Raw genomic sequence first — 24,916 nt, 5'->3', positions numbered from 1 at the left:
CAACTGAATGAGTTAATAATAACAAGCATGCCCAACTGAATGAGTTAATAATAACAAGCATGCCCAACTGAATGAGTTAATAATAACAAGCATGCCCAACTGAATGAGTTAATAACAAGCATGCCCAACTGAATGAGTTAATAATAACAAGCATGCCCAACTGAATGAGTTAATAATAAGCATGCCCAACTGAATGAGTTAATAATAACAAACATGCCCAACTGAATGAGTTAATAATAACAAACATGCCCAACTGAACGAGTTAATAATAACAAGCATGCCCAACTGAACGAGTTAAAGCATGCCCAACTGAATGAGTTAATAATAACAAGCATGCCCAACTGAATGAGTTAATAATAAGCATGCCCAACTGAATGAGTTAATAATAACAAACATGCCCAACTGAATGAGTTAATAATAACAAACATGCCCAACTGAACGAGTTAATAATAACAAGCATGCCCAACTGAACGAGTTAAAGCATGCCCAACTGAATGAGTTAATAATAACAAGCATGCCCACCTGAATGCAGAAGTTTGACGTGCTGGGCTTACTATATAGATAAAGTCAGTAGTGGGGGCCACAGTGTTTCAACAGAGGTTTGTCAGATGACTGTCACAGATTGTGTCTTTCAGGTTGTAATTACAATATGGTGTAATAGTGAAGTGGACATTGCTTCACACATAAAACAAGTGAGTATAGACAGCTTCAACATGACAACATAAACGTTCTAAATGGAACCAGGTGTATTTCCTGTTACACTGTTTGCTAACATCAAAGCTAACAGGAAGTAAACTAGGGTTCAAACTGTTCCCCTAGCGACACAATTCTGCTGAAATCGTCAACTGCGTGAACTGAACAGTATTCCAACAATACCCATTTAAAACCCGGATTTGGCTTCAGCGTTTGAGGCGAATGTGCAAGGGAAAAAAATCAACAAGCATTATGCAAAGTGTAATATTTATTCAGACAAAACATTCCTGTTTGAGAGTCACAGAAGAGTCCTTAACCAGATATAGCAACACCTCGGACAAACAGCTTTCTGACGACCTATAGTGCAACGTGCATGACCCCTTTTCCAAATAAAATGATGGGATGATTTCATGATGCTGTACCACATCCAGATGTTACGAAATACCATACCACTTAAACAATACAATTCAATTCAATTCAATTCAATTCAATGCAATTCAATTCAATTCAATTCAAAAAACGTTATTAGTCCCGCAAGGGGCAATTTAAGGCAGGAATACGGCAAACAGCTGCACTTATACACATCCAAGACAGAACCAGGGACAAGAGACATACATGACACTATTAAAGCACAAGAAACATGACACTGTTAGAACAGGATCCTTATATTGTTGATCTGTCAAGTCTAATAAATAAATTCGGTCAGTACAAAAAAAACCTGCACTTTCGTAAATGTTTTTTAAATCAAGCTACACACACAATACATACTGTACAATACCACTTACCCTCAGCTGCCAGGGGTGACCCCCTCCTGCCGACTTGTTGTACACAATTTGTAAGTCTCTTTGGATAAAAGTGTCAACTAATGACAAATTGTTTATGAGAAGGAACTCCTTCAGTTACAAAATATAGCAATAATATAATAGACAAAAGAACAATCCGACTAAAGCACCGCGTTAACATATGAGGTGCACTTATTTTCCTGAAGGGTTTTTTAATAAGAAGAGGAGGAATTATTCCTCAGATACTGTATTACTATATCACAATGGCAAAAAACCTTTCAGATACGATGTCTGTCTGTATGACATTCTAGTCACATGTGGTCAATTTGGTAGTGTGTGGCAGTGAAAGGGTTCAAATGTACAGTGCGACGGTTGTAACACAAGGCACTTCCCGGCCGCAGGGGCCCTTTTCAGGGTGGTGGGTCTACTGTCCAGGGGCCCCTTTCAGGGTGGTGGGTCTACTGTCCAGGGACCCCTTTCAGGGTGGTGGGTCTACTGTCCAGGGACCCCTTTCAGGGTGGTGGGTCTGCTGTCCTCTCCGAGACGAAAGAGGAACTACACACACTGTGCAAGAAGAAGACCACACAGCCTTATCCTAATGAACGTGAGTGTCCCTGCATGCGTCCCCCCCGCGTGAATATTAAAGGCAACCAACTTGTGTTCGGCTTTTCTCTGATTGGCCGCGCCCCCCCGCGCAGGCAAGCGCAGTCGTCCCACGTCCCAAATGAAATCCAAGGAGCCCTTCAATGACAGCGGCGCGCTCTCATATTTTGCGAATGCATAAACTATATCTTAAATTATGGCTATGTGTCTAATATGGCTGTCGCTTATCAATGACTTCGCGACAGCCATATTAGACACATCGCCATTGTTACAAAGGGTCAGATTAAACCGAATATATGTATTTATTGATTGATATATATTGCATAATATTTGTATATCGTTTGATATCCCTTGTGTATTCTTTGTACATATACACGGAATATCCCTTTAACCTAGTAGCCTACAGACCATAATATTTCGTTCTCTTATTGGATAGCGTTCCACCAGCGCCAGTGTCTTACCCCCAGAATCGAGTTCAAAGCTACCGTCAAGGCTTGTCTCAACATGCCTGGTTCTGCCCAGGACTACGAGACAGAGATAGGGCTGGTACTAGTTTGTTCGCCCAACATATAAATATGGCGCAGGCGAATACAGAAGTAGTTCAGTTCAGTCCGCAGTCCGTTCAGTTCGAGTTCGAGTTACCCAAGTGAAGCCTCACCCACTATGCAACGTGCGGTGAAGTGGGCCCGTATTGCCCCAAAATAGAGTCTTGTTTTATCCTAATACGTTTGTTCAACGTATCGTTCGCTCCTTACTAGTAAGCCTTCATTACGAGTCAAAGACCAAGTGAAGTGAGCAATTGTGTGTCTAAATAGAGCACTTATAGCCGCGTGCGAATAGGATAGTAAAGTATCATAGCTTAGTTGAATAACGTCAAGTTCGACTTGGTTGGTGTGAAGCACCGCGCACCGGAGGATCTACACCGGTGATTGCAGAGCCCCTCTCCGGCTGGATTATTATTCTTATTGCTTTGACCAGGCTGTTGGAGCGGAGGAGAATCGTCTGCACCCACTGCTGTGGGATCTACCGTGAGGACCATCATTCGAACCCGTCTCTATTGGAGAGGCTGACCGGCTTTCACCTGTGCAACGCGCATACTGGGATTACAGCGGCTGCCTTTCGTCCGCTGATACAGGGAGTAATACCGCCTCCCCGAGCAGACTTTGCATTAGAGTCCCCGTGGAACCAGACCTTGCATTAGAGCATTGCCTCCCCCTGCTGGCTTACAACCGGTGGAACCCCCCTACCAGTATCCCCTAGATATAATTCCTCATATTCAGGTTGTATTATTATCTCATGCGTAACCAGAGAATGGACATTCATTATTGATTTGCCTACGCACATTCCTTTGCCTTACAAGAGCATCCAAAGTAATTAGAGAAGTATATTATGTACCTTTTGCTGTAATAAATACTTAAAGACAACTTTGTGTGGAAACCGTATCATTGTGGAGGTGTTATCATCATATACTCGTGTACGGTATGGCCAGTATAATGTACATAAGACGGTAGTGGTTTAATGATACCATACTTGATTAATACAGTCAGGGAATTGTACCCCTCAGTTACAGCCATAATTTAAGATATAGTTTATGCATTCGCAAATATGAGAGCTCTGTCATTGAAGTGGGTGGTGGCAGCATTACTAACAGTAGCGATTTTTATTGTTTTGTCATGACCAAACATAATCCCAACATAGATAGGAGGTGTACGTATGTCAAATGTCGGTCATGTGGTGGAAGAGTTTAGTACAGTCACACAACAGAACACCGCTGTAGTACAGTCACACAACAGAACACCGCTGGTTCGACCAGCGCTTCTGCCGCGCCGCAAGGGCGTGTGCTAGTGGATTGATTGATTGGCCGTGTGGCCAATCAGAGAAACGCTGAACGAAAAGCTGAACACAAGTTGGTTGCCTTTAATATTCACGCGTCCCCCCCCCCCCCCCCCCGCGCGCGAGGACACGGATCCAAACGGGAACCCTACACCGTCTCTGCCTTCGTGTCGTTTCCAATATGTCGTCTTCAGGTGTGTGTCAGAACACCCGCGCGAGGGTCTTCTTCCACGCCACCCCCCCCTGTGAAACAGAGAGAAGGGAGGAGGAGAGAGGTGTCAGAGAGTGCTGCTGCTGATGTGACTCTTCACAATAGCGCTGGCCTCGCTGGAGGGAAAGCCGCTTACCAGAAACCGCCTACTCGTTTGACACTTAGGACTCATGAAATAACGTCCAGCTCCTCTTATGAATCACTTTCTCATTCCTCGTCTCTCACGGAGTGAGAAGAACAGACGTTAGGCCTGTGATTAGAGGAGAGGTTAAGGCCAACCAGGCCTACTGGTCCTTTAAAGGGTCACTTCACCAAAAAAGGAAATTCTGCATTTGAGCATTGAGCTCAAATGAACACAACACAAAGATTCAATGGCCCCCCCGATGACATTACTGCTGGTCATATTCAAACTAATTTACTCTCAATAACTGTAAAAACAAAATGAATGTGTGTGCAAAACTGTTTAGAGTTCTTGGATGTGTCTGAGATTATGTGCAAAATAAATCAGCATTGTTTGTTGGTGACGTGCCCCTTCAAAGGCCCAATCACTCAGTGATTCAAAAGTAAACAAAATGGGCAGCCCCACCAAGAGAGAGACATGTTTTCATTCTGTAGGTTTACAAGCTCTTGATACAAGGACTAAAAGGTTAGTGGATGTTAACCATATATAAACACACTATAAACACAGGAGTAAATCAGATCTATATTCCAATACAATATGGTTTAATTAACACAGCAAAGTATCTTTCCGTTTAGAGATCCTGAAAAGCACAGATTGGGCCTTTAAAGCCACATAAAAAAAGAAAAAGAAAAAAAACATACATACATACATTTTCCCAGGCACGGTCCAAATCACACGACCATTTAGATTAGCGTTCAGCGTTCTGTTTGCTGTGGGCGATTTTGATGAACGGGATCGACAACGTCTTCTGAGACGCAGTGTGATTTGAGGAGACAGGGAGACCCCGCGTCTCAGCGCTCGTCCTCCCGCCAGAGCACTGGATGCGGGGCGTATCGCTAAAGGGGGAAAGGCACATCGGAACGTCTGCGTGCAAAACAAGTCGACGCCGTATAGTACTGGCGACGACGGTGGCCTACTGAGTTCCCACGCGTTTCAGCGGCTTGTTAAATAAATCACTGAGGGAGACGGCGGGAGGATTAAAGGAGAATCGGTGGTTCCTAATGACATTATGAAGTACTACGGGGGAAATTACTGTTTACCATTTGTTCTCGGAGGACATTTTAAAGACCCCCCTCCACTCAAAATCGTTTAATAGTTAACTTCTCTTGGAGGCACGACTATACAGATTGTTCTTTGTGCACAACGTGTCACCAGAGCGCCTTTTTTTTCTCGACTGAAGAGTGAGAGCTTTTCTGTACACTCAGAAAGCTCATAGCTCATGAGAACACTGCACACATCGCTCTTCTTCTGTGGTCACAGGCAGCCACACTGCACACATCGCTCTTCTTCTGTGGTCACAGGCAGCCTGCGGTAATGTGAACGCCTTCTAGCCTAGCTAGAGTATTGTATCAAAACTAGTGATGCACCGATGTGAAAATTGTGGCCGATACCGATAACCGATATTAATATTGCTGTTCTGGCCGATACCGATATTTACCGATGTCGATATCTCTGTATAGAAAACACTTTTTTACGATAATCAAATAAAGAGCTATTTTCCAAAACGCAGAATTTTTGTACTTTTGTAACTTATTTTCAGAAATGACTGATATTTTGAAACTATTTAAGGCCAAAACATGTAAAAAGAAAAAGAAAATATAATTTTATTTTATTTTTAATATTTTTTTTAATATCGGCCCTATCTTGATATCGGACCGATACCGATGTGTAAAAAAACGGCCATATCGGCCGATATTATATCGGCGGCCGATATATCGTGCATCACTAATCAAAACCATACGACTGCCCTGGCGTATTGTTTCAAAACCATACCACTGCCCTAGCGTATTGTTTCAAAACCATACCACTGTCCTAGCGTATTGTTTCAAAACCATACCACTGCCCTGGCGTATTGTATCAAAACCATACCACTGCCCTGGCGTATTGTATCAAAACCATACCACTGTCCTAGCGTATCACCTACTATATATTGAGCATTGACCACTTATATCCGAGCAAGAAACCGCAGATTTTCTGATGCAGACCATGGTGAGATAAACATAGTAGACATATAGATATAGGAAAATACATCTGGAGGGGATGTTTAAGTTGCATAGACCTATCACACCATGCTGAATGGAATCTATAATAGCTTCCTGTTCATTCTTTGTGAATGACAAGCAATTTGTGAAGACCCCACACCCCCTCTCCTGTGACAAATATATGACACACAATAGCCTGGGAATGTGAAAAAAAAGAAAAGAAAAATGATACACTTCCACATTTCAACCTAATATCAGGATTCTGTGTCCTCCTCTTTGGTTTTAGTCATTCACCACAACGTTCTCCACCGGTGAGCCGTGGGGGGAACAAGAGTGAGTTTTGCTGGTGTTGGATGTGAAACGACCAGAGGGCAGACACACTACCTCCCACCACCGCTTCCACACACAGGGGCTAAAAACAGGAGGGACCGTGCCGCCACGTCTGCCGTTATGGGGGGGTCGTAATGGTCCCAACCCCCCCCCCCCCCCCCACCCAACACACTGACTGTCTCCACCACAGTGGGGGACGGGGGGACATAGCGGTTCCCAGGACGGCCTGAGCCGTGAGCAGCTGACTGCGCTGTAAAAGTACGGAGCCATGCTTCAGTCAAGAATTTATTTCCAGGAGGGTGACATGACTTCAAAGGAATGTGCGTAGGGGGTGGGTGTGTGTGTGTGGGGGGGGGGGGGGGTGGGGGGGGGTGGTTGCTGGGAGGAACGGGACCAAACTGGCGTTGTGCCGCCAATGCCTGCCTGGCTTCACGTGATGTCACCCTATTCCTGGGTGTTTAGTATCAGAGAACAGCTTGGCCCGGGCCGGCACAGAGAGGTGGTGAAGCCCAGTCGGGGTGTACAAGTACAGTACAGTACGCGGCTCTCACGTGCACGTGACGTGCGCGGCGGCGCGTGTGGTGGTCACTGGTCAGGATCCTAAAAAACACGGCACTGACTGTACTCTCATTCATGCTCCAGACGACTATTCATACGTTATACAAGCGAGTGGGCATCCGAGAGAAACCGTGCCTGGATTTTTAAGCATTAACCCTTTTCACTACCACACTACAGAAGGCTAACCCTTTTTTTACTACCACACTACAGACGGTTAACCGTCTGTAGTGTGGTAGTGAAAGGGTTAACCTTCTGTAGTAGTGTGGTTGTGAAAGGGTTAACCCTGTTGTCGTGTGGCAGTGAAAGGGTTAACCCGTTGGTAGTGTGGCAGTGAAAGGGTTAAAGGAATAGTCCTGTAGTTTTTAGAACCCTAACCCTATTTTTAATCGTATCACAAGAGTTCTGTCTCAGCAGCTCCTCACCGTAGCTCCGATGCAAAGTCTGCACGCGCTGACCGAGGGGCTTGGTGAAATCTATTCCACGGTGCACACACACACAGAGAGTAGATCTCAACGAGCCTCGGTCAGCTCGTACCGACAGGAGCTCCACCCGCACTGACGTTTGCATTTTGGTGTGTAGCTAATTATCTAATGGAGTTTAGTATGGATTGTTGTTGTGCAGAGGAAGGACTCGTACCGATCGACCGGTCAAGAGATAGGGTTGTGGTTTTAAAAAACCCGGAACTATCCCTTTAAAAATCCATGAAAGCGACTCCGGGTGAATAATACAGCAGTGTCTTTTTCTTCACTTTTCCGGTTGAATGGCAGCGGGGGAAACCCCATTTAGCTGGCTGTTGATTAAACCAGGTCGGTCACCTGATCATAATGCTGCCACGGGCAACGTCTGGCTTACAGGGAAGGGCTTACAGTAGGTCACATAAAGAAGGGTTTACAGTAGGACACACAGAGAAGGGCTTACAGTAGGACACATAAAGAAGGGTTTACAGTAGGACACACAGAGAAGGGCTTACAGTAGGACACATAAAGAAGGGTTTACAGTAGGACACACAGAGAAGGGCTTACAGTAGGACACATAAAGAAGGGTTTACAGTAGGTCACATAAAGAAGGGCTTACAGTAGGACACATAAAGAAGGGCTTACAGTAGGACACACAGAGAAGGGTTTACAGTAGGTCACATAAAGAAGGGCTTACAGTAGGACACATAAAGAAGGGCTTACAGTAGGTCACATAAAGAAGGGCTTACAGTAATCCACCAATCACATGCGGCTCCCTTTGTGTGTGTGTGAGAGCAAGAGAGAGAGAGAGATAGTTCTCCAACTTGTGTGAGTTGCATTGATCTCCTGGTTGTTCCCCACCTAGGTTATCTAACTATTGCGCTGCTGTAACTAGAAACACTGGCCTGACCTGCTTCTAAGTTCAGTGGCCTGACTGCATAAAAAAAAAAGAAAAAAAAAAGAAAAAATGGAAATCATCTGGCGACCCCCCTGCGGCGGCTCGCGACCCCCACTTTGGGAACCAATGGACTAAACAACATAGATTGAAGCCTGCATTTCTCAACCAAGGTGCCTTGCCTACCATTTAGCTGTGGAAAGGTGAGTGTCCACAACGGCTAGCTAGCTGTTCTACTTGAATACTGAATGTTAATATTGAATCAGACAATATTGAATACTGAATGTTAATTCAGGTTGACAGTTGACATCATTTGACAGTTGACAGGGGGCTGGAAAGTTGATTTAATAAAAGAAAAAATACAAATTTAATCAGATTAATCACTTTATTCAAATTGAGGATTTAGTTTGAGGATATAAAAAAGAAGAAAAAAAAAGAATTTATACAATTTTTTTTTTTTTTTAATTAAAACGAAGGTTCGAACGTCCGTTCGAAGAACCCTGACAAAGTTTGAATCCCAAAAACAGGCTTCGGGGACAGCCTTACCAAACATATTATTTATATTATTCAAATGGAACTCAAACATGTTCCGTTGTGATGTCACAGTATGATGTCATAATAGAACATTTGTGATGTCACAGTATGATGTCATAATAGAACATTCTAGAACATTTGTGATGTCACAGTATGATGTCATAATCAACCATTCTAGAACATTTGTGATGTCACAGTATGATGTCATAATAGAACATTCTAGAACATTTGTGATGTCATAGTATGATAATCAAACATTCTAGAACATTTGTGATGTCACAGTATGATGTCATAATAGAACATTCTAGAACATTTGTGATGTCACAGTATGATGTCATAATCAAACATTCTAGAACATTTGTGTTCTATATATATTCAACAATTCTCATTGTGCATCTTGAAACAGTACTGAACAGTACTGAACAGATAGACTAAACAACATAGATTGAAGCCTGCATTTCTCAACCAAAGTGCCTTGCCTACCGTTTAGCTGTGGAAAGGTGAGTGTCCACAACGGCTAGCTAGCTGTTCTACTTGAATACTCAATGTTAATATTGAATCAGACAATATTGAATACTGAATACTGCAAAGTTGATTTAATAAAAGAAAAAACACTCATTTAATCAGATTAATCACTTTCTCTAGGAGAAAGAAGTTGAGAAAATTCACCCTACAAATCAATATTGATGGAGTGGCGGCCGGATGAACAGGGACTTCAGGAGGTCCTCCAGCTCCTCAAGGACTCCCAGTCTCCCAACACAGCCACCCAGAGAGCTGTGCAACAACAACTCGAACAGCTCAACCAGTTCCATGACTTCAACCACTATCTCATCTTCGTTCTCACAAGACTGAAAACTGAAGATGAGCTGACTCGTTCTTTGAGCGGACTGATACTGAAGAATAACGTGAAGGCCCACTACCAGAGCTTCCCCCCTACTGTGGCCGACTTCATCAAGCGGGAATGTCTCGACAACATCGGCGACCCCTCGCCCCGCATCCGCGCCACCATCGGCATACTGATCACGACGATCGCCTCCCAGGGAGAGCTCCAGATGTGGCCCGAGCTGCTTCCCCAGCTGTGCGACCTGCTCAACTCGGAGGACCGCGACACCTGCGAGGGATCGTTCGGCGCGCTGCGGAAGATCTGCGAGGACTCGTCGGAGCTGCTGGACAGCGATGCTCTGAACAGACCCCTCGACGTCATGATCCCCAAGTTCCTCCAGTTCTTCAAACACTGCAGCCCCAAGATCAGGTCCCATGCCGTAGCCTGTGTGAACCAGTTCATCAAAGGCAGAGCCCAGGCCCTGATGGATAACATCGACACCTTCATAGAGAGTCTGATAGCGCTGGCAAGAGATGAGGACTCTGAAGTGAGGAAGAACGTGTGCAGGGCTCTGGTCATGCTGCTGGAGGTCCGCATCGACCGCCTCATTCCACACATGCACAGCATCGTCCGGTACATGCTGCAGCGGACCCAGGACCCTGGCGAGAATGTGGCTCTGGAGGCCTGTGAGTTCTGGCTGAGCCTGGCAGAGCAGCCCATCTGTAAGGTGGTGTTGTCCGGACACCTGGTGCAACTCACTCCTATCCTGGTGAATGGGATGAAGTATTCTGAGATCGACATCGTACTCCTCAAGGGTCATGTGGAGGAGGACGAGTCGGTGCCGGACAGCGAGCAGGACGTCAAGCCTCGCTTCCACAAGTCGCGCGCGGTCACCCTCCAACGCGAGGGCGAGGAGGGAGAGGACATCGACGATGACGACGACACGCTGTCCGACTGGACCCTGCGGAAGTGTTCGGCGGCGGCTCTGGATGTGCTGGCCAACATGTTTCGAGTCGACCTGCTGCCCCACCTCCTGCCCCTGCTCAAAGGCCTGCTCTTCCACCCAGACTGGGTCGTCAAGGAGTCGGGCATCCTGGTGCTGGGGGCCATCGCTGAAGGCTGTACGCAGGGCCTGGTGCGCTACCTGCCTGAGCTCATCCCCCACCTCATCCAGTGTCTGTGTGACAAGAAGGCCCTAGTGCGCTCTATCGCCTGCTGGACGCTGAGCCGCTATGCCCACTGGGTGGTCGGCCAGCCCCCCGACTCCCACCTCAAGCCCCTCGTGACGGAGCTGCTCAAGAGGATCCTGGATGGAAACAAGAGGGTCCAGGAAGCTGCCTGCAGTGCGTTTGCCACCCTGGAGGAGGAGGCGTGCACGGAGCTGGTTCCCTACCTGAGCTTCATCCTGGACACGCTGGTATTTGCCTTTGGGAAGTACCAGCACAAGAACCTGCTCATCCTGTACGACACCATAGGAACCCTGGCTGACTCGGTGGGACACCACCTCAACCAGCCTGAGTACATCCAGAAGCTGATGCCTCCCCTCATCGCCAAGTGGAACGAGTTGAAGGATGAAGACAAGGATCTCTTCCCACTGCTGGAGTGTCTGTTGTCAGTAGCTACAGCCCTGCAGAGTGGCTTCCTGCCCTACTGTGAGCCAGTCTACCAGCGCTGTGTCACCCTGGTCCAGAAGACACTGGCCCAGGCCATGATGTACAACCAGCACCCAGACCAGTACGAGGCCCCTGACAAGGACTTTATGATCATGGCTCTGGACCTGCTGAGAGGCCTGGCTGAGGGTCTGGGAGGCAGCGTGGAGCAGCTGGTGGCACGCTCCAACATCATGACCCTGCTCTTCCAGTGCATGCAGGACAGCATGCCTGAGGTGAGACAAAGCTCCTTCGCTCTGCTGGGTGACCTCACCAAGGCCTGCTTCCCCCACGTCAAGCCTTGCATCGCTGAGTTCATGCTCATCCTGGGACTCAACCTGAACCCTGAGTTCATCTCGGTCTGCAACAACGCCACCTGGGCCATCGGAGAGATCGCCATGCAGATGGGGGCGGAGATGCAGCCGTACGTGGGTCTGGTCCTCCCACCCCTGGTGGAGATCATAAACAGACCCGACACCCCCAAGATCCTGCTGGAGAACACGGCCATTACGATCGTCAGGCTGGGTTACGTCTGTCCTCGGGAGGTTGCGCCACAGCTTCAGCAGTTCATCAGGCCATGGTGTACGTCGTTGAGGAATATAGGAGACAATGCGGAGAAGGACTCTGCATTCCGTGGAATCTGCATGATGATCGGAGTCAACCCTGGGGGAGTGGTGCAGGACTTTATCTTCTTCTGCGATGCTGTGGCTTCCTGGGTCAATCCCAAGGATGACCTGAGAGACATGTTTTATAAGATCCTACATGGCTTCAAGGACCAGGTAGGGGAGGAGAACTGGCAGCAGTTCTCTGAGCAGTTCCCCCCTCTGCTGAAGGAGCGTCTGTCGGCTTGCTACGGCGTCTAGCCCGCCCTGCCTCTGGTTCCACACGGGACACAGGCCTGTTGGGTTCATCTATGGGGAGGGTTACTGGGGGAACTCATCCATCTGTGTAATTGCATTGGACAGGGAGATAGGTTTATATATATTTAAATATATAAAGGAATTATCCGAACCAGCCTAGGGAGCCACAGTTTAAAATGACCACGGCAGTGCACATAATACGTAGACTGGCACACGTGTATAGACGTGTGTTTTTAGACGGCCAGGTAGCTTTTATTTCTTTTTTTTTTATGATTTTGGCTTCTGCCCACCCATTCGTACTTCAACCCATATGTCCCCCTTTAGTTAAATGGAGGTTATGCGTTGTATTTAGATCCACCGTAGGTCAATAGAGTGCAGGGCTTTACTTATATATCCCATTGTTAGGAGAATCACTCGCTCCAACAGGAGCTCTAATACTGTAGACACAACGAGAATCCGTTTGCTGCTACCGCTTTGTTTCTAAGAGTATTTACAAACTGGTCTTCACGAAGGGGCACTAAGACATCGGCAAGGGCTCAAAGTTTGTTCTCATCGATTATATATATAAATGCACTTTTTATTTTTTTGTAAGACATTTGGAATCTCACTCTTAAATGACATTCAGTAATACTATACCGATCTTACGGTGTAGTTTTTTTGTTAAGTGATTTTAGTACTGTTAATGGCTTGCTAAGGTAAGCAAACAGCATAATGATGACAATTGTTAAGCAATGGTAAACGAGTAGGTAAGACTTAAGGCCTCCTTGTATAGGGTTAGCTTTAAGGTAGCTCCCCCTAAAATGGATTGCATAGGTTTCAAGGGGAGGGCCATCTTGGGAACAGTATTTTCTATCCATATCAAATTCAGCCATTAAGGCATCTCTTAATGGTCAGACAACATTGCATGCTTTTCAGTAATGTTTTGATACTGTGTAGGATATGCCTGGGAATACACTGACTCTTGATCCTAATTGTTCGTCTCCCCATGACATTGATAAGCATACTGTATGTGTGGGAGCCGTGGTCTATCAGCTGTATCTTTTTGTCATTGTCCATAGTGGACTATTCCGTTGAACTGAATGTGTGTGGATGTGTTTGCTTGTCTGTATTTTACTGTAAGGGTGTATATATGCGGAAGTGCCGCTTAGATTTAACTTTGCACCAGCCCTCTGCCCAAGGTAATGTCCTAGACGTAGCCTAGCTCTTTACCTGAGAGAACCGGCCACCTGGAGTATCAACCGTTGCATGCCAGTTACCATCTCAGTTTGTGATTGCCAGTCGAGACCCTAGGTCACTCAAAAAGCATCTTAAGATTTAGCCTTTCGATAATGGAAAAACGCTGATCTTATCTCATTGTCTGCAAAAACGAGTGAAGGAAAAGTGTAAATCTTTCTTGGGCATCAGCTCACCTATGAATCTTGTTTCTAGTTATGAGATTTTTTTAAACCATGTGACATGGATTTTTTAGCACAAACCCACTGCTGCATGCAAGGTCGATGCAACAATGTCTTGGATCCTAGAACACTTTTGTAAACCGCTACACCCTACACTCCTACAGGGTGCAAACGAATGGTATGTTTTAAGGGGTTAACCCGTTAGCTCCCGGACAGGTGGCCACTTTCAGCTCATGATTAAAGAGATACCCAGAGAACGGGCTATGGACATGGTCACTGCACAACACTCTAGAATGACACGGGTCTCAACATCAGGAAGATTTGGTGTAGGCTTGGGCGGTATAATTTTTTTCATACCGTCATACCATGCTGACATAATACCCCGGTATACGGTATATGACGGTATGACTTTCATTTTCATCAGCGGGGGGGGGGGCGGAGCTAACAATATACTCATTATTACCATACATAACGCTTATATTGAAACACGTTGACATTAGGGCCGTTCTTTCAACCTAAAAGTGCACTTTCTTCAACCTCGAAACTAAATTCCTTAGCAACCCGTGTTACCAAGTAAACAAATCACAGAACGGTAGCCAGTTAGTAGGTATCAACGTTAGCTCCCGGAACGGTAGCTAGTTAGTTAGCACCATCCAGGTATCAACGTTAGCTCCCGGAACGGTAGCTAGTTAGTTAGCACCATCCAGGTAACAACGTTAGCTCCCGGAACGGTAGCTAGTTAGCCTGCACCATCCAGGTGTCAACGTTAGCTCCCGGTAGCTAGTTAGCCCGCACCATCCAGGTATCAACGTTAGCTCCCGGAACGGTAGCTAGTTAGTTAGCACCATCAAGGTATCAACGTTAGCTCCCGGAACGGTAGCTAGTTAGTTAGCACCATCCAGGTATCAACGTTAGCTCCCGGAACGGTAGCTAGTTAGCCCGCACCATCCAGGTATCAACGTTAGCTCCCGGAACGGTAGCTAGTTAGCCCGCACCATCCAGGTATCAACGTTAGCTCCCGGAATGGTAGCTAGTTAGCCCGCACCATCCAGGTATCAATGTTAGCTCCCAGAACGATAGCCACGTAACCCTCTGCTGGCGCGTGCTGTGCTCTACAATCAACTCAGTGTCAGTGTAATAACAGTCTGTGACGTCACCGGCGGGATCTCGAAATACCCTGATATACCGTAATACCGTCATACCGCCCAAGCCTAATTTGGTGAAAAGTAAGCTTACTGCCTCTAAAAACGCACAGAAACTCTAATCTCAATACACAGTTAAAACTCATTCTCAAAATGTAACAGTTTTCCACATGTTGAGGTAATTTTATTTAACTTTTCTCTTTATTTTGAGTTTGAGATGTTTATTTTTGTTTATTTAATTAGATTGTTTTATTTATGTTTCTTTGCTTTTCATTTCAGAGTTTTCTTTTTGTGCCCAAGTGCACAAATATTTTAGACTTTAAAAGTTTTTTTCCTGCAATATTCTTTTTATTTAAAGAAATGTTTTTGTTTTTGTTGTTTTATAGCGGACCATTTGATTTTTTTTTGTCACATATAATGTAACACATGGCAGGACGAGATGGAGAGACAGAGCTTGGTGCGTACCTTGGGGAAGAAGGGAAGAATGTGAAACTCATTCATAATTTTGTTTCAATCTGAAATCAGTCTGGCGAGTGAATTTGATGTAGTGGTATTTTTTTTCTCAACTGGTGCAGGTGGGATGTTAACGGATGTATCCTTTTCTATTTTACTTCTGTGAATGGGGAAATAAATGTTCTAGAATTGTTGATATAGAACACACATTTTGTGTTCTATATATATTCAACAATTCTCTCAAGATCTCATTGTGCATCTTGAGACAGGATAGATAGACTGTCTATTAGGGGTGGGAATCGCCAGAGACCTCACGATACGATACTATCGCGATACTTGCGTCACGATACTAAATATATCGCGATACACTGAAAAGATTGCAATACTTTTTTTTAATTTCTTTGCTCAAATTTTATTTATTACCTTTTTTCAACTGCAAAGTAAAACTTTGTCAACATGTTTTATCTAATAAAATAAAGTTCAGTCTGTTCATCTCACTTCTCAATAATTTGTATTGCAGAACATGGTATTTTCTCAAGCAGACATATATAAACACTGTAATCTGTGTTGCATGTACCTGACAAACTGAACTGTTTGTATTACAGTAATATTCCATGTGTGTGTGTGGACTATTGTACTATTGCAGGTATTGAAATGAACAATGCAACTTCCTTAAACAAAAAATAAAAAAATATAAATATCGATACTTGGCGTCCCTGTATCGATACAGTATCGCCACGGAAAGTATCGCGATACTACTACGTATCGATTTTTTCCCCCACCCCTACTGTCTATCCTACAACACATAGACTGAAACCTGCATTTCTCAACCAAGGTGCCTTGCCTACCGTTTTGCTGTGGAAAGGTGACTGTCCACCTGTTCTACTTGAATACTGAATGTTAATATTGAATCAGACAATATTGAATACTGAATGTTAATATCAGACCATATTGAATACTGAATGTTAATTCAGGTTGACAGTTGACATCATTTGACAGTTGACAGGCGGCTGGAAAGTTGATTTAAAGGGAACATGCATTATAAATAGAGTTGTTCCGATACCGATACTGGTATCGGAAATGCCGCCGATACTGCCTAAAATGCTGGTATCGGTATCGGCGAGTACACGTAAATTCTAGCCTCCGATCCCATGATGTAATTTATCTCCTGCCGAGTCCTGCGGAGAGTGAGGATTATAAAATGAACATGTTTTAAAGTGTGATGCTGTGTCATTTTAACAGCAGATACACTTTCTTAAATTCCATTGTCCCCGACAGTGCGGTGTGACGGGGAGCTCGGACGGGAATCGGGATGTGTTTGGCTGGTGTTATGATAGCATTAGCTGGAAAGATAGCTAGTTGGAACAACATCCGCTTTTAACGTTACATCAAATCAGATGATCGCCTGTCCTTTCTCCAGGACCTAACACTGTCCGTGACCGTCTATCAACAATAATGCACCCACGGTGAATTGTATTTAAGTTAAGTAGCTACGGACTAGCGTTAGCTGACTATTACTAACGTTATCTTAATGTCATTTCGGGAAGACGAGCTAGGTCAGTTAGCTTAGCTTGATAACGTTACCGTGTCTAAAGTTGGTGCTATTCACATAATCCAGCAATAATGGCTGCAGACCTGCAAGCAAAGTACAGCAAGTGCCAAAGGATAAGAGTCTGAGGCGGAGTTTCAAAAGAGAATGTTGAATATTTATTTTGCATCAAAAATCACAACATGAACGTTCTATCTGCCACTAGCTTACAGACTGAATAGGGTATATCTGCAGAGCCACTGAGTAGCGAGTGCAACACCGTTTAATGTCCGTGTGGATCATTGGAGTAGGGTATATCTGCAGTGCTGCAGCCCATACTCATTGATTAATGATACTAATACAAATCTATACAATCACCTGTTGTTGAATAAATACTATACGTTCTAGTTATTACTAAAAAACAGTATAACAGTATCTGAAAAAAAAAAAAAAAATTATATAATTTCTTTTTAAATTTTTTTTTATGCACTGGTATCGGATAAATATCGGTATCGGCCGATACCCAAAGCTTAGGTATCGGAATCGGATCGGAAAGGGAAAAATGGTATCGGAACATCTCTAATTATAAATGCCTTTTTTCTGTGTTTAGCATGGTTTTATAGTAATACAGGTTAGTATCAATTGGTCTGTGTCTCTAATTACCATATTGACTCATCAGTCTAGTCTCGAGTTCACGAGATCTTCCCTCACTCAACTAAACTGTTCCGATTTGACGGTTTCTGTGACGTCGACATAGCATTGATCTGCAGTAACGCCCCCTCTATGGTTGTAGTGCAGTGTAACCCGACACTTCCTCAAACGGGTTTTCACAGGCAGAGAACGAGCGAGAGGGAGAGGGAGAGAGAGATAGCGAGAGAGAGAGGGACGGCGGGAGGGACTGCAGAAGTGTGTGTAATGTGTGTGCGCGCCATCTCTCTCCCTCGTCGGGGACACACACATACACAAACTTGACTGCGTGTGTGTCGGAGACAGTGATGCCACAGATTACTTGTAAAAGTAATCTGATTACTGATTACTGATTACTCCTTTAAAAAGTAATCTAAGTTACTTTACTGATTACTTGATTATCAGAGTAACTTAGTTACTTGATTATCAGAGTAACTTAGTTACTTTGAAAGTAACTAGGTTAGGAAGTCGTCGTCGTTCCCCCAACAGTTTTTTTTTTAAACGCTTTATTGAAAGTGCATAAATAGTTTTTAACTTGTTTCTCTGCACATAACGTAAATTGTTAAACTAGTGCTTCAGCTTCTGTACCATCAAGTATGGTAAAGCAACAGTCTATGATGCTCACAGCATTAGAGCAGCCAGCCAGTGGTTTTACAAAACCAGTGTATCACATCTAACAAATGCAGGCTGAACTATTCAATTATATCAACTGTAACTATTAAATTGTTTTTATAAATGTCTCTCTATAAACATACAATCAGTCTCTCTTTAACATGTAAATTAACTGTAAATCTGGCAAATAAGAGCTTTTGCTCTGCCACCATCAACCCTCCTGTACCTAGTCGAAGCGTCGGCTAGTGTTGTGATTCCAGATGCTTTCAATGCAATTGGATGTGCTGTTTTTAGCGGTAGACAGTATTTTGTTTCCTCCGCCGTGAAGTAGTGACTGAGGCTACGTTTAGACGAGCGTTTTGGGGTGGAATTCTGAACAGAAACCGCAAAAGTCATCTTGCGGTTTCACTTTAAATTTTGCCAAGCGTTTTGGGGTGGAATTCTCCGACGACGGAGCCCTGCTGTCACACGATTGGCGCATATGTCACATGACGTGCTGTGAAGACCCGCCCTACTCTGCCTCTGATTCGCAGACTGTGTATGGGGAATGTGATTGGACCAAAGCAGAGTCACTCACCGACAGAGGGACCAGTCACGCCGCGGGACACATTCTTGTATTTAACCCTTTCACTGCCACACCACGTCACTCCCAAAATAAGAAAAACAGCTCAAAATGTATTTTTGACTGTCGAAAACGAAATAAAATACTGCATTCCGCCTGCATTATGAATTTATGATGAGATAGTAACGAAATAGTAATGCACAGCCACTTGGACAAGTAACTGCAATCAGATTACTGGCTTTTAAAGATTAACGCGTTAGATTACTATTTTCGGGGAAAAGTAATCAGATTACAATAACGTGTTACTTAGTAACGCGTTACTGGCATCACTGGTCGGAGACGTAGGCATAGTGTAACCTGACACTTCCTCAAACGCCGTTTGACAGGCAGAGAACTAGCGAGGAGAGGGAGGGAGAGAGAGGGAGAGAGATAGATAGAGAGAGAGAGAGAGAGAGAGAGAGGGACGGCGGGAGGGACTACAGAAGTGTGTGTAATGTCATGGATATACGAAAATGTGAGTCTCTCCCTCTATCTCTCTCTCTGCCTCTCTTTCTCTCCCTCTCTCTCTCTCTTGAACGCAGTGAGCGCTCCGTAATATGATCATGATCATTATGATCGACTGGAATAAAAAAAAATAATAGGTTTACTACTTACATACTGTAGTTGTCTCGTTAATACTGTAGTTGTTCATTAATGTTACCTAAATGTCATAAGTGAATTATATAGAAACAACTCACCAAAATGTACTATTGCACAACTGATTTGACAAAAAAAATCCACCAATCCCCCTGCACCCTCCCTTGCCTGACCATGGCATTTAGTGAAATTATGCTACTGCTCTAGGGGCTGAGCCTCCCTAAAGGTCTGATGCTAGAACCGCCCCTGAATCAAACCTTGTATGTTATCTGCACCGGAACCTTCGTCTTCAGCATGAAACAGGGAGTGGGGGATATGTATGTTGCGCACGCCGGCGGCCGGAGGTTGTCTCCTGGGAAGAAGTCACATAACATTGAAAATGAAAATCCGGTCACAGTAACAGCAGGTAATCAATTTGAAAGAATGTACCCATCAGATTCAATTAATTCAGGCAGGTGACGTTAACTAATGATGTACAAATAAAAAGCTAACTTTCACTACTCTTGACAACATTCTGGGACTTAACACCTCCTAGTTAAAGGCTGAAGCATAGCTGCTAGTTAGCATTAGCTAGCCCAGAGCCATGACCGGTCTGGGACAACCAGCTATGTCGCTAACGTTGCAGTTGTGGTTGTGTGTTGTGAGATCTAAACGTGTTTGCACACGCCGGACAAGAGACCGGCCGAATCATTCCTCATGACTTCATTTGTATGAGGTCAGAGATTTGACGATGTTCATCTCAAGGGCTGTCCCTCGCCTCGGTCCGCTTTGCAGAGCGACAGGTACCATTGTCAAAGCATCCGTGTTTTTGTCTAGAGTTGTTCCGATACCGATACCAGTATCGGAAATGCCGCCGATACTGCCTAAAATGCTGGTATCGGTATCGGCGAGTACACGTAAATTCTAGCCTCCGATCCCATGATGTAATTTATCTCCTGCCGAGTCCTGCGGAGAGTGAGGATTATAAAATGAACATGTTTTAAAGTGTGATGCTGTGTCATTTTAACAGCAGATACACTTTCTTAAATTCCATTGTCCCGACAGTGCGGTGTGACGGGGAGCTCGGACGGGATGTGTTTTGCTGGTGTTATGATAGCATTAGCTGGAAAGATAGCTAGTTGGAACAACATCCGCTTTAACGTTACATCAAATCAGATGATCGCCTGTCCTTTCTCCAGGACCTAACACTGTCCGTGACCGTCTATCAACAATAATGCACCCACGGTGAATTGTATTTAAGTTAAGTAGCTACTGACTAGCGTTAGCTGACTATTACTAACGTTATCAAATGTCAATGCGGGAAGACGAGCTAGGTCAGTTAGCTTAGCTTGATAACGTTACCGTGTCTAAAGTTGGTGCTATTTATAATCCAGCAATAATGGCTGCAGACCTGCAAGCAAAGTACAGCAAGTGCCAAAGGATAAGAGTCTGAGGCGGAGTTTCAAAAGAGAATGTTGAATATTTATTTTGCATCAAAAATCACAACATGAACGTTCTATCTGCCACTAGCTTACAGACTGAATAGGGTATATCTGCAGAGCCACGGAGTAGCGAGTGCAACACTGTTTAATGTCCGTGTGGATCATTGGAGTAGGGTATATCTGCAGTGCTGCAGCCCATACTCATTGATTAATGATACTAATACAAATCTATACAATCACCTGTTGTTGAATAAATACCATTACTTTCCAGTTATTACTAAAAACAGTATAACAGTATCTGTAAAAAAAAAAAATATATAGTATTTATATGATTTTTTTATTTTTTTTTGTATGAACTGGTATCGGATAAATATCGGTATCGGCCGATACCCAAAGCTTAGGTATCGGAATCGGATCGGAAAGGGAAAAATGGTATCGGAACATCTCTATTTTTGTCTAGCTGTAATTTCTCATATAGTGTCAGTGCCTGAGGTGACATTAGATTAAAATGTATTGTCAATATATAAACGCAAGTATATACAAACGAAAATAAGTTTGGCCTCCAACCAGAGTGCAATAGTAATTATACATTGTACAGGTGATTACACTGGGTATTTACATTTACATTTAGTCATTTAGCTGACGCTTTTATCCAAAGCGACTTACAAGTTTTGTAGACCAAGACAGCAGGAAGGGTACAACTCTATCAGCTAAGTAACAATGTTCATCAAAGTGTTGGGTATAAAATGCAATTAGTACTACTGAGTATAGTGATAATCAGATGTATACAGAGTTGTAGTATTAATATGTGCACAGTGATACAGTTATACAGACACTATGGTAGTAGTCATATTGGCCAGCAGCATAACTAGTAAGAGTAGGTAAGGGACATGTATATAGTATCTACAGATATGTAAAAAGGATTATATGCAGGTATGTACAGACAGATGTGGATATATATATATATATATATATATATATATATATATATATATATATATATATATATATATAGGGTATATACAGCATCATTGTACATATATCATACAGAGTTCTTCTTCTTCTTGTGAATTTTTTTAGGCCTAGATAATAAAATAGACATGCTAAAAGTAATAAGAATAAAATACAATGCTAAGCTTTAAGAATAAGGTAATGAGTACTATAATATAGGGCTGGGCGATATGGCCAAAAATGATATCGCGATAACGATATCGATAACAATATCATATCACTCGATATTCGATATTATCGATATTGTTATAAGTATAAAAAATAAAATAAAATTATATATATATATTTCTTTTTTAAACAACAACACTATATTAGTGTTACATCCCCTCACACTCCAGTTCTCAGGCTGCAGCTGGTTTAAAAGCTAAAGTAAACCGGCTTCTCTGCTGGCTGTGGCTCCAGGGCCCTCATGCATCAACGTGGACTTTGAACTTGACCTACTTCCACACGTAAGCACGGAATGTAGAACTAGCGTACGCACAGGGAAGTCGGCATTCATCACACGTGCGTACGCAGGCTCTATGGTCCTCCGTGTTGATGAATACCACTTTGTTCTACCGTCAATGCTCGTGCATGATTATCCATATATGGTCATGAAAATGAGGAAACACCCCCCATGGGATGTGAAATAATGGACCGACCCGAGCGGGACTCCGAGAAACTCCACGGAGAATTCACTGCTGTCGAACCAAGAAGACACTATCGCGTATTATGATTTATGGGATAAATAAAAGGCGGACTTGTAAACGGTAATGTCAGATATCAACGGCTCCCTAAGACCATTGCTGCAATTCTGCCTGGACAGCTCAAAATACTAATAAAGACCGTTCGTTGACCACTGTTTGGCGTTGGTTGTGTGTCATTATAACCGTGCTTGTAATATGAATGCCTTTATTAGTTGTGTTCGATTGGCTATATGATTTTTAGATGCATCTATTTTGTTGTCGGCTAATAAAGACCGCGCTGGAATATGACTGCCTTTTCCCGTGTTGTTTGATTAATACCCCATGGATTAAAGTTCTCCTCAATTTTATTCCAAATCGCGATGGATCTCCCGTAAATTTTCTACCTGCTGCATATGATTTCTAGAGGCATACTACAATCTATTTTGACGTCAGTATTGGGTAGCCTATATAAACAATATAATACGAGAGCATATACAAGAACAATGAATCTCACTGCATGTATGATAGCCTCCCTTTCAATACATGAACTTGAATCCCATCATATACATAGTCTGTCCACTATAGTGTCATTGCAATGCGTTTTCTATTCTTTCTTATACAGTAAAAAGGGGGAAGAACACTATATTAATATGACTTGTATTCTGCTTACAGCTTCGAAGTTCCACTTGTTTCGTTTAACGTAAAGCCTTTTAAATATAATCAAAACGTTCCCGTGTTTCTGCGGTCTGCGCAGAATAATAACGAGTTGAGCTTTATGATTTATGATGAATTGAAAATGGGGGACCCTGATGTAAACAAGACGAAAGTTGGTCTGCATCCCCAATTAACAATTGTATGTACTGAGCTGTACTGTACTGTACCCATTCTGCAATCTGTTAATAAACTTTTCAATCAATCAATCAATCAAGCTACGCGGAGCGCAGTCAGTCAGTAGCCTACACCCCGTATATTCCGAGAACGCTATATAAATAGGGTTGGGCATCGTTTGGATTTGAACGATTCCGGTTCCGATTCCGATTCTCCATATCGATTCCTGTTCTAAACGATTCTCGATTCCGATTCTTTGAGGTGCAGGTCAAAACAGGTCACAGCTTATTTCGAAGGAGATTTTTTATTTATTTTTTATTTCAAAAAGAAAATCATACTATTCACATTTTCAGTTGACTTGATACAGTTTAATTTGGTTGCTGTACTGTAACTAGGGTATCGAAATTTAGAATCGAAATTCAAATATGTTACTTCCGGTTCCAGAACCGGAAGTTAGGAACCGGTTCCTATTAGAACCGGTTTTCGGTGCCCAACCCTATATATAAACCATGCTGCATTCATTCTGAGAGAAAGATCTATTATTCCAAATGCTATTTATAGGGTTTTGACCATAATTACACTACTGTTGCTATTTTACAATGAACTATAATGAACTACGGTTCGTACAGAACGTGCCAGTGTTATTATGCACAGAAGCTCATTTCCTTGTTGTAATAATATATTCTACCACTGGGCGCTAGGTACGCCAGGTCTGAAATGTGCGTAGATGTACGCACAAAGTCAAGTTCAAGTTGAAGTTGATGAATCCCACTCTTTGCTTAGAAATGATCGTACGCACAGGGTAAGCACAGATCTGTGCGTAGAACACGTTGATGCATGAGGGCCCAGGGGAATTGAACAGTTCTGGCTCTGCTAGTTTCTTTTCTATCTTTTGCCGCTTTTTTGGTGGACAAACCAAAAAAACGAGTCTGTGACTCGTGACTGGAGACTAGCTCTGCTAGCACACATAGCCTACTGTGTACAGACGGTTTCAAACTGTATTTTAAATTAGAAAGCAAACAAAATAAATGGACAAGAGAAAAATAAATCTCAATTTGGTCAGTATTGTCATTTGGACAAGCAAAGCCATTACTTTAAGTTGCAGGCAAGAAAGACAAGTCTGTCCACTGTCTCTGGTTTTAAAACTGCCCTGTTGCAGGTCACACAAAAAAGATCGGTTATTAAAATATATCGTGATAATTATCGTTATCGTTATATCGCCCAGCCCTAAGGTATGCTACTACTCCCCTGGCGCTGCCGTCTAAACTCCAGAGCCTGTGAGGAGGGTGATCTGCGGTGATCTGCCTGCAACTGGAGAGCAGCGTCAGCTTCTTTCAGTCGTCATCGGTTACTGAACGTGTCAAACCTCCAGGTGCTTCATATCTTCGCTGCTGTAACGCAATACACGGGTGGAATGTGCAACAGGACCCGTGCCGTCAGTGGGAGAGCGGCAGGGCTGCTCTGGAGGGGCACCAACACTGATCTGTCACCCATCTCTCATCGACAACAAGCTCATTACCCATAAGCCATTAGAGAAGATTAACTCCCAGTGTGTGTGTGTATGGTGGAGGGGGGGGGGGGGGTGGGA

At 43.7% G+C, this 24,916-nt stretch overlaps 1 protein-coding gene and 1 long non-coding RNA gene across 2 annotated transcripts in view; one reads left to right on the top strand and one right to left on the bottom strand.

The window, feature by feature from the left end:
• Positions 1–4,073: 4,073 nt before the first annotated feature.
• The window catches only part of LOC311238222, a 79,731-nt gene continuing 58,888 nt past the window's right edge, over positions 4,074–24,916 (bottom strand). Inside the window, exons 2-3 of the long non-coding RNA XR_014620333.1 lie at positions 19,661–19,755; positions 4,074–4,154 (exon numbers count right to left, since the gene is read on the bottom strand). This is a non-coding gene — a long non-coding RNA (uncharacterized lncRNA). The remainder of the gene's footprint in view (positions 4,155–19,660; positions 19,756–24,916) is intronic.
• LOC311238610 (transportin-2-like) lies at positions 9,744–12,392 on the top strand (the record flags this gene model as incomplete). The annotated part of the gene is made up of 1 exon (XM_084326733.1): positions 9,744–12,392. One exon carries the CDS (start codon positions 9,744–9,746, stop codon positions 12,390–12,392), a length of 2,649 nt encoding a protein of 882 aa, XP_084182859.1.

Source organism: Notolepis coatsorum, assembly GCF_963971535.1.
Source record: "Notolepis coatsorum genome assembly, chromosome: 12".
In the NCBI taxonomy this organism is placed as follows: Eukaryota; Metazoa; Chordata; class Actinopteri; order Aulopiformes; family Paralepididae; genus Notolepis; species Notolepis coatsorum.
The sequence above is the reverse complement of the archived record's forward strand: the minus strand, read 5'-3'. Positions and strand labels throughout refer to the sequence as shown.